The sequence below is a fragment of the Thamnophis sirtalis genome, unplaced genomic scaffold (assembly GCF_051295495.1).
Source record: "Thamnophis sirtalis isolate CommonGarterSnake01/CBP01778 unplaced genomic scaffold, rThaSir2_p1.2 scaffold_4, whole genome shotgun sequence".
Classification (NCBI taxonomy): domain Eukaryota; kingdom Metazoa; phylum Chordata; class Lepidosauria; order Squamata; family Natricidae; genus Thamnophis; species Thamnophis sirtalis.
Window position 1 is genome coordinate 110,715,427 of NW_028261384.1, and position 11,180 is coordinate 110,726,606.

General features: G+C 46.7%; 1 protein-coding gene across 1 annotated transcript; it reads right to left on the bottom strand.

The window, feature by feature from the left end:
• Positions 1 to 507: 507 nt before the first annotated feature.
• On the bottom strand, positions 508 to 1,422 carry LOC148046184 (olfactory receptor 14A16-like). Its single transcript, XM_087711925.1, has one exon. It carries the CDS (start codon positions 1,420 to 1,422, stop codon positions 508 to 510), a length of 915 nt encoding a protein of 304 aa, XP_087568051.1.
• Between the last annotated feature and the right edge of the window lie 9,758 nt (positions 1,423 to 11,180).

Sequence of the window (11,180 nt, forward strand, 5' to 3'; positions counted from 1 at the left end):
TTCTTATTGGTTCAGGGCAACCTCAAAATAAAATACCTCCTTGCTGGTATTTTATCTTGTTCTTATTTTTCAAGCCATACTTAAACACAGCATAGCTATTAATATTCTTAAAGCATAACTCCAATTAAACTTGAGGAGTTTCTTGTCTCGCCTATCTCAAGAAGATGACATCTACTCAAATTCAGGATAAAATTTTATGTTTACTACATAGTTGTAGTATCAGTAGAATTCCTCACAAGGGGTCATTATCAAAATCACAATGTCATTTTCCCCAGTATGTTTCCCAAGCCTGTGAAATTCCAGAACTACCAAATATCCATATTTAGCATTGGTAAACCTAATTGACAATAATTAGGGATGTAGGATTTTTGCAAATAATATCATGAGTTCTATGGTTCTCCTGTTTGATAAGTTGGATTTGCCTCCATTCCAACTATCCATTCCTACCTTTATTACTTTATTAAGAGAAGGAAAAAATGAAAAAATGTAAATAATTAAAATAATTTATCAAAACTTCCACAGTTGAGAAAGGACACATTTGATATTCTGATTTCTCATGCTATAGATGACTGGATTGAACAGGGGTGGAAGGAGGGCATACAGAACAGTCAACCCAATATATAAGTAAGATACAGTGTTAGAAGAAGGTCTCAGATAGGCGATGCATCCACTTAATACTAACATAAACACTACCGTAATATGGGGAATACAAGTGGATAAGGCTTTTTGCCTTCCTTTTTCAGAAGGAATTCTTAACACTGCCTTGAAAATCACTGCGTAAGATACAATTATAAAAGTAAAACAACCTAGTCCAGCAATGGCACCGGCCACAAGAAATCCAACCTCAGGTAGATTTATGCCAGAGCAAGATAGCTTTAGCAACTGTGGAATTTCACAGAAGAATTGGTTGACCACATTAGAACAAAAAAGGATGGAGAAAGTGCCACTGGTATGCAACATTCCATAGAGAATACCTGTAACCCACACTACAATTACTATCTTAATACAGTATTTCCAATTCATCACCATCTCATAATGCAATGGATGGCAAATGGCAACATATCGATCATATGCCATGACTGTCAGGAGGGAGAAATCAGAAGCTTCAAAGGAAAGAAAGAGAAAGACTTGTGCAACACAACCAAAGTAAGAGATGTTTCTGGTATCCATGAGAGAATTTATCATGGATTTGGGGACAATGACTGAAGCAATGCCCAGATCCTGTAGAGCCAAATTCATGAGAAAAAAGTACATGGGGTTGTGCAGTCGATGGTCCATAATGACTGCAGAGATGATTAGAAGATTTGTTGTTACAGTTGTTAGATATAACACAAAGAAAAAAAAGAAATTCAAAAGCTGCAGATGCCGATTTTTGGAGAATTCCAGAAGCAGAAAATAAGGCACTGTGGTTTGATTCTCCATGTTTTATTCATGATAAAGCTGGTATAACTGCAAAAAAATAAAGGAGAGAGATTGTGTTAGATAAAATTTTGGAGATGGCATTTTTATATGTGGTGAGAATAGAAAACATCAAGAAACATAAAACATGGATGGAATGAACAGAAGATATGAATGAACAATATGGAAAAAAGAGATGTAGGATGGTCATATCAGAGTACACTGTTTCCCATTTTTATCCATCTCTACTAAAGGACCAACCACCAACCATTTTTTCTTCTTTCCTCTTTTAAGTTGTGTTATCATGTAGTAATCAAAAGCATTAGCTAAGGTTAGAACAAAGTCGGTTTAGGTCTATTTTCATTAATGAAAGATAACTCAGAAGAACTGGATCCACCATAATTTGTCTGAACTCTTGTTGGTTTGTGGTAGTGTTGGAAAATTGGAGAATTCACATATGTTTCTAGAAGAAAGGGAATGTAAATCTGCCCAACAAATATAAAAATATTTGCTATATGTCTTACTTAGAAATCTTGAGAACACACATTTTCTCCTTGCATAATCTCTGAGTATGTATGTGTTTATGTAAATGATGGTAATGCTTTTATCTCCATTTCCCTACCATATATTAGGGTAAATTAATACCACAAAAAATCTTTTAAACCAGCTTTTAAACATGCTTATTAAACATGTGTTTAATAACATAGTATTAAATAGAAAATGATAGAACTTAAGTTACAACATAACTGCTATTTTGATATTCACTTGCTGATAAACACACAATTATATCAGTGTTAAATACATTTAAACTAAAGACCTCAAAAATCAGCAGAAAAAATTAATAAATCCTGTTATCCAAAAATCAGAAGAAAAAGAAAACTCAGTTGGAAAAAGTAGTATCCTATCAAATACAAACAATGTTTGTAGTAGAGTATAGACAGAAAATGAGACATAAACTATTGCACATTTGAACTTTGATAGCATTTTTTCAACAATGCTGAAAGCCATGTTAGCACATATTCAACAATAATACTAAACTTGTTTAAAAACAGAGAAATAAAAACATTACCATGCATTTCTTTTTTCCATATAAAGATAGATTATGAGATGTCTTTGCCATTGCTAATTAAGTTATTAGGGTTCAGTTCATGCATGAAGATTTGGTCCAAATTTCTGCAAATTATAACTGCTTTTCATTCTTCATAATTATAATTATCACAATTATCAGTATCAAAGATACTAAGTGTTAATTCATTATTTAAAGTCTGTGTAGAAATCACTCTAAATCTGTCTTTACCACTAGGTCAATGCTGTCCTACTAATTTTCATGTAGTGAAACATCTATATGCAGTTATAGGTATTTCTATTCTGAATGTTGATTAATTTTATTTCTCTCAAGAGATTTGTATACCAAAATGAAACTGACTTCTATGTGCTTGTTAACATAGTTAGTAAATGTGAATAAAACTGACTTTTGTCTGTTCATTAATTTAATTGACCATTAAGAACACAACAGCTTCGTCCGGGATCAGTTATCATATCACATAGAATAATAATACCTCAGATTATTAACAGAATGAGTGCTGCAAAGTAAATTGTGAGAGTTGAAAAATCAAGTGACAATGCTTCCCTGGCACATATTTCATCATTTGTGATTCTCTTTGATCTCCAGTTTTTAAAAATCTCACCCTCTATCCTGCATGCCACATGTAGGGGAAGAGCTTCAGCTATCTTCAGCTATCTTCTCTCAGCTATCTTCTTAGGAAAGCATGACTCTTGAAACAAATCATAGTTCAAAAGGTACTTTTACTGAGAGAAGTGACAGCAGAAATGTCATGTGGCGTCTGGAGATTCTGGTGCAGAATGTTAAGCTAATTTCCCCTGGTCAACCCTCATCCAGTGCTCCATACTCACCAATATGGTGCTACCAATAGACAATATGGTACCATGAGAACTCTAAGGTGGGAAGTTGATAACAGATCATCCTCAGGGTGCCTTGGATAACAGGGTAGAACTGGCTGGAGGGAATACATCCTGCTGGATCGGTGCTTGACCTAATTCCCATGCAGTTATACCAAATATGAAAGCATTCAAAACATTCAACTCCAAGAAGCATAGCCACAAGAAGCATCCCTTCTCCTTTTCAGAATGGCAGCATTCCAGCAGGAACCAGATATTGAACTTGGCTAGGTATGTCCACATATCTAGAAGTGGATAATAATTCTAATTACAAGGGGGAAAGGCCAAAAAGAAATATCAGGAAACCTACAGAAACCAAGTGGAATGCCAGTAGTTACACAACAAAATACTGTATTTTTGGAGTATAAGACAAACCATTTTTCCTCAAAAAAAGAGGCTGAAAATCTGGGTGCGTCTTATACACTGAATACAGCATTTTTTGCCTCCCAAAGCCTTCACCAAAATGGCCATGCGTACCCGTATGGAGGCTTTAAGAGAGCTCCTGGGGTTGGGGAAGGCAGAAATGAGCAAAAAGCGGGCCACCCACCCCCACCCGCAGCATATTCTATAAACCTCCATAAGTCTGTGCACGTGCGAGGTGCAGATGGCCGCTGGCTTCCCTTGCTCCGTCCGGTGGAGCAGAAAACGCTGGGAATAAACTGGCGGTTCGCTCGGAGCCTTAGAAAAAAGGGGTCCCCTCAGCTGAGTGAGTTCCAGGGGACCCGAATAAACGACATCTTGGAGGGTCGGCGCTCCTGGGAGTCCCCTGGCCTGCATGACAGCCAAACTGTTCCTCAGGATGCTTGCAAGGCTGGAGGGAAATGGCGGCACTGCACTGAGGGCTCCGTTTCGGCGTTCTAGCCTTCTGGCATTCAACCACCCACAGACAGCCTTGAATGGACTTTCTGCAGCGTTAGCCCTATTTTCTCGCTGACTGGGACGAGCCCTGGTGTCTGCCTGTCCTTTGGAGACCTGTTACCATCGAAGGAGGTAGGTGATTCGAACGACGCTGGATGAGGCAAGGCAGCTATTTTATTCCTCGGCTGCCGTAGTCTCTCTAGACCCCCCCTCCTCCATTCCGGTCAGAGCACGCTACTGACCACTCCTGTGCTCCTGTTCCATCTGGTTTTTTTTCTTTTTTGGACTCCATTTGGCTGGCTTTATAGAGGGATAGTCGGTGGATATGGGGCGTTATAAGATCTGGCAGCTGGCCTTGCGGCCATTGCCACAGCCTCCTAGCCTACCCCCTAACCTTCTTCATGGTGCAGACTTTCCTCTCCTCCCTGGCCCTTGGTTTGCTCTCGGCTCATGGCTGCTGGATATTGGGCTTTGGACATTGGACTTGCGACCCGGTCCTGGCTGGTACGACCATCACCACCCGCCATTATCAAGGGGTTCCATCTCACCCCCCTTGGGACTTTCTGGACCCCACTATCCCAGCTCCATCGATATAATCTATTGCATAAGGAAGAGAGAAGACAAAATCTTGCTCCCCCCCCCTTTACACCTTCGTGAGCCCCACCGGACTGAACTTTTTACGAACCACCTGCAAACTTTACCTGAACTTGCACATTTCTTAACAGCTGCGCAATCTTCCTCTTCTTCTTTTCTTCTTCTTTTCTTTCTTTTCTTTTGTATGGGATATGTATGTGGTATGTATGTGATGCATGTTTGATGTTTGTGCCCACTTTTATCTTTTATTGTCATTGTATTTTATAATTTTTAACTGACTTGTTCGGCCTGGATGAGTGAGTGACTGTGTATGCATGAGGGGACTGGGAGAGAAACCGAGTGCCTCCTCCACTGAGTGCCATTGCAGAAGTGGTAGGGGGCCCAGGCCTATCTCCCATCCTAGAATGTTTAAGATTAATGGCCTGCCGGAGAGAACGGAGGGTACGGGGGGCGGGAAAACAGGGTCTATGGGTGCGGGAGTGGGCCGGAACATTACGGTCACGATGGGGAGGGGCAGGTACGGTGGGAACTTCAGGGCTAACCATTACCGGGGAAGGAGGGTCCGCTACGTCACAGCGATCCCTCCTTCCGGCCCTGTTAGTTCCACTCCAAGGCCAGATGGCGAGAGTGGTCAGGGCCCTGGTCTCAGGCTGTTGTTGCTAAATGCCAGATCTGTGGTTCACAAAGCTCCCCTCGTCCAGGATCTAATATTAGACGAGGGGGCAGACCTGGCATGTATTACTGAATCCTGGCTAGACCCGGAGGAAGGAGTCCCCCTCACTGAAATATGCCCAGAAGGTTTTCAGGTGCTTCATCAGGCGCGACCCCAGAAAAGGGATGGGGGAGTGGCTATCATCATCCGAAGGTCTTTAGTTCCTCGTAGGATCCCTGCTCCGGAGCTTGTCGGGTGTGAGTCCTTGTTGGTGAAGTTGGACCTTGCGGGTCAAGTGGGCTTGTTGTTAATGTACCTTCCTTCCAACAGCGTTACAACAGCCCTCCCCTCGCTCCTCGAGTCAGTAGCCGAGCTGGTGATCGAGTTCCCAGGCTTATGGTTCTGGGGGATTTCAATCTGCCCTCACTCAGTGAACACTCTGATGGGGCACAGGAGTTCATGGCTTCCATGACAGCCATGGACTTGACCCAAGTAATCCGGGGTTCGACTCACTCAGCAAGTCACACATCTGACCTCGTATTCCTCTCGGAGCAGTGGAATTGAGGGGTATTAAGATCTTGCCCTTGTCATGGTCTGATCACTTCCTACTAAGGCTTGACTTTCGGAGACAAATCCCCCATTGTAGGGAGGAGGAACCAATTAGGTGGTTCCAACCTAGGTGCCTGATGGACCCTGTGGGATTTCAGATGGTGCTTGGAGACATATCTGATGCTCTCCTACACAGTCCGGTGGAGTCCTTAGTCGCTGCTTGGAATACAGAGGCGGTGGGGGCTCTAAACCGGATTGCACCATTACGGCCTCTACGAGGCAGCGGATCCAGGAGGGCTTCTTGGTTTACCGAGGAACTCCGGGAGATGAAGCACCAAAAGAGACGTTTAGAGTGCCGCTGGAGGGCCAGTAAATCTGAGTCAGACCGAGCACTGATGAGAGCCTATATCAGAGCCTATCACGTGGCAATACGGGCGGCAAAATGTGCGCATTTTGCCGCTCTTATTGCATCTGCTGAATCGTGCCCAGCTGCCTTGTTTAGAATAACCCGCTCCCACTTGAAAGGGAGGGACGCGGATGACCCTTTGCAAGGTAGAGCTGAGGAATTTGTTCAGTTTCTAATGGATAAAGTCGCTTGGATTCGGACAGACCAGGACTCCAATTGCTCGGTGCCAGCCGAGGTAACGGGGGAAGGTCTTGAGTGGAGTTTATGGAGCAAGTTTCAACTTGTCACCCCTGAGGAAGTGGAAAAGGCCATGGGAGCAGTGAGTGCCTCCACTTGTATACTGGACCCGTGCCCCTCCTGGCTGGTCTCGACCAGCAGGGAGGTGACACGTGGCTGGATCCAGATGATAGTTAACACCTCTCTCCGGGAGGGATCCTTTCCGCTCCTCCTAAAGGATGCAGTGGTGAGACCCCTCCTGAAGAAATCTTCTCTGGGACCCGCCATCTTGAGTAACTATTGTCCAGTCTCCAACCTCCCCTTTGTTGGGAAGGTTGTTGAGCAAGTGGTGGCGTTTCAACTCCGACGGTCCTTGGATGAAACCGATTATCTCGATCCCTTTCAGTCTGGTTTCAGGCCTCGCTACAGCACAGAAACTGCTTTGGTCGCGCTGATCGATGATATCTCGCGAGCCAGGGATAGGGGTCACTCTTCTATCCTGGTGCTTCTTGACCTCTCAGCGGCCTTCGATACCATTGACCATGGTATCCTTCTGCGACTGTTGCGGGAAGTGTGAGTGGGAAGCACCATCCTTCGGTGGTCCTCCTCCTACCTCTCTGACAGGTCGCAGTCGGTGTTGGTCGGAGGGCAGAGATCGACCCCTAGGCCCCTCAAGTATGGGGTGCCACAGGGTTTGGTCCTGTCCCCCCTCCTATTTAACATCTACATGAAGCTGCTGGGTGAGATCATACGTCAGCACGGGACTAAATACCACCAATACACGGACGATACACAGTTGTATCTATCTGCCCCGTGCCAACTCAGTGAAACAGTTGAAGTGATGTACCAGTGCCTGGAGGCTGTCAGGATCTGGATGGGAGCGAACAACTTGCACTCAATCCCGACAAGACCAAGTGGCTATTGATGCTCCCTCCCAAAGATTGGCTACCTACTCCATCTCTCAGGCTGGGGGGTGAAATTATACACCCCTCAGACAGGGTTCGAAATTTGGGAGTCCTCCTGGACCCACAGCTGACTTTAGAACACCATTTGTCGGCTGTGACCAGGGGGACCGTTGCCCAAGTCCGCCTGGTGCACCAATTGCGACCCTACCTGGACCAGGAGGACCTCCGAATAGTCACTCACGCCCTCGTGACCTCAAGAATGGACTACTGTAACACGCTCTACATGGGGCTGCCCTTAAAGAGTATTTGGAGACTTCAGCTTGTCCAGAATGCAGCCGCGCGAGCGATTGTGGATGCACTTCGGTACACCCACGTCACACCTATCCTCTGCGAGCTATACTGGCTGCCTATTGGTCTCCGGACATGCTTCAAGGTGCTAATTGTTACTTTTAAAGCCCTTGGCTTGGGGCTGTTGAACTATCCAGCCCCATTCGAGGTAATAGCTGTTGCAGAGTTTTAAATTGTTTTTATTTTATTTTGTTGTATCCCCTCCCTTTTTATTGTGAGCTGCCCTTAGTCTCTCGGGAATAGGGCGGCATACAAACTCAATAAAACTAAACTAAACTAAATTATGCATGCAATTTATTTGACAAAAACAGGGCCGTTTTCATGAAAAATGGGCCATCTTTTGCTCATTTCCCCCCCCCAACCCCCAGGAGCCCTTTGGAAGCCCCACCAAAGCTATTTATGGCTTTTTTTAAAGAAAAAACTTGGCCCGTTTTTGCTAAGTCCTCAACTTGCAACCGGTCCTAAAGTCCTCAACTTATGACTGGCTGCAAGTCCTCGACTTACGATTGACAGCGAGCAACAGCCTAGCTGCTCCTGATTGGCTAAGACACGGCTGGCTGAGCGCGGGCTGCCAGAGGCACTCCTATTGGTCGCCCTGCTTGGCAGCTCCCGTATAAATAGCTGTCCAGCAGGGCAAGATGCTGAACTCTCTCTGTATATAGTTGACTGTTGCTATTACTCAATAAATAGCTATTCGCTTACCTCAGCTGCCTCAAGCCTCATCTTTTCCTTAGAACCTCAACAGTTTTCACGGAAAACTAATCGTTTTTTCGGAGGTTTGCAGAGTGCAATTTTTTTTCCTTTTGGAAAACTCTTTAACAGTTTATTGAAAATTACATTGATCGGAAGAAGGCAGGGCTTAGCAGTGAGAAGACGGAGTTTCAGGCTATTCCTGAAATTCACCTATTCCGAAGGAATTTGGACGGGTCGTTTCGGACCCTAGCTGTCCCGGAGAGACAGTGAAAGGTGCGGGGAGATCCAGTGACCTCAGAGACGTTTGCAGGTCTCTGGGGGGGGGGGCTTGGAATTCAACCCATTATTGTTGTATTTTTTGTGTTTTAACTGACCTATGTGGGGAATGCATGGATGAGTGGCTGTGTTTGTGTGGGAGGATGATTGATTCGAAGGACCTGTCGGGAAACGCGGGGGCTATCGGGGTGGGTAGAAGGACCACGGACACGGGAGTGGGCCGGAGCATTACGGTCATAACAGGGAGGGGCAGATATGGCAGGGACTTTAGGGTGGGCCATTACCGGGGAAGGAGGGCTCGCTACGTCACAGAGATCCCTCCTTCCGGCCCTATGAGTCCCACTCCAAGGCCAGATGGCGCGAGTAATCAGGACCCTGGTCTCAGGCTGCTGTCGCTAAATGCCAGGTCTGTAGTTCATAAGGCTCCTCTCGTTCAGGACTTAATTTTAGACGAAAGGGCAGACCTGGCATGTATTACTGAAACCTGGCTGGGCCCGGAGGGAGGAGTCCCCCTCGTAGAGATGTGCCCAGAGGGTTTTCAGGTGCTTCATCAGCCGCGATCCCAGGAAGGGGTGGGGTGTGTGGCTATTGTTATCCGAGAGTCTCTAGTACCTCGTAGGATCCCTGCTCCGGAGCTTGTCGGGTGTGAGTCCCTGCTGGTGAAGTTGGACCTCAAGGGTCAAGTGGGCTTGCTGTTAACATACATGCCTCCCAACAGCGTTGCGGCAGCCCTCCCCTCGCTCCTCGAGTCGGTAGCCGAGCTGGCAATTGAGTGTCCCAGGCTTATGGTTCTGGGGGATTTCAACTTGCCTTCTCTTGGTGAACACTCTGATGGAGCGCAGGAGTTCATGACTTCCATGACAGCCATGGGCTTGACCCAAGTAATTCGGGGCCCAACTCACTCGGCGGGTCACATGCTCGACCTCGTATTTCTCTCGGAGCAGTGGAGTTGTGATCTTGGTTTGAGGGGTAGCGAGACCTTACCACTGTCATGGTCAGACCACTACCTACTGAGGCTTGACTTTCGGAGACCAAACCCCCACTGTAGGGAGGAGGAACCGATTAGGTGGTTCCACCCCAGGCAACTTATGGACCCTTTCGTCTTTCAGACGGAGCTTGGAGTTATTCCTGATACCCTCATCCGCAGTCTGGCGGAGACTCTGGTTGCTGCCTGGAATTCAGCAGCGACAGAGGCTCTTAACCGGATTGCGCCTTTATGGCCGATCCGAGGCAGTGGATCCAGGAGGACCCCTTGGTTTACTGAGGAACTCCGGGAGATGAAGCGCCGAAAGAGACGCCTAGAGCAACGATGGAGATCCAGTAAGTCCGAGTCTGACCAAGCACTTCTAACATCCAGCATCAGAGCTTACATCCGGGCAATTAGGATGACTAAAAGAACATACATTGCCTCTCTGATTGCTTCCGCTGAGTCGCGCCCAGCCGCCTTGTTCAGGATAACCCATTCCCTCCTAAATAGGAGGGATACGAGCGATCCTTTGCAAGGCAGAGCTGAGGATTACGTCCAATTCCTCACGGATAAAGTTGCTTGGCTTCGGGCGGACCTGGACTCCAATTGCGCAGAACCAGCTGAGGCACCAGGGGATAATCTGGCAGGAAATCACTGGATTGATTTTCAAGCTGTTACCCCTGAGGACGTGGACAAGGCCATGGGAGCTGTAAGTACCTCCACATGTGTACTGGACCCGTGCCCCTCCTGGCTGGTTGCTAACAGCAGGGAGGTGACACGGGGCTGGATCCAGGTGGTCGTTGCCGCCTCCCTTCGGGAGGGGGTCTTTCCCCCCGCATTAAAGGCGGCGGTGGTGAGACCCCTTCTGAAGAAGCCATCTTTGGATCCAGCCGTCTTAAACAACTATCGTCCAGTCTCCAACCTCCCCTTCGTGGGGAAGGTTGTTGAGAAGGTGGTAGCCTTTCAGCTCCAGCGGTCCTTGGAGGAAACCGATTATCTAGATCCCTTCCAGTCAGGATTTAGGCCTGGCTACAACACGGAAACTGCTTTGGTCACATTGATCGACGATCTCTGGAGAGCCAGGGATTGAGGTTATGCCTCCATCCTAGTGCTCCTTGACCTCTCAGCGGCTTTCGATACCATCGACCATGGTATCCTTCTGCGACAACTGCGGGAGGTGGGGGTGGGAGGCACTGTTCTATGGTGGTTCTCTTCTTACTCTCGGACAGGTCGCAGTCGGTGTTGGTCGGAGGGCAGAGATCGACCCCTAGGCCCCTGATGTATGGGGTACCGCAGGGTTCGGTCCTGTCCCCCCTCCTGTTTAATATCTACATGAAACCGCTGGTTGAGATCATTCAA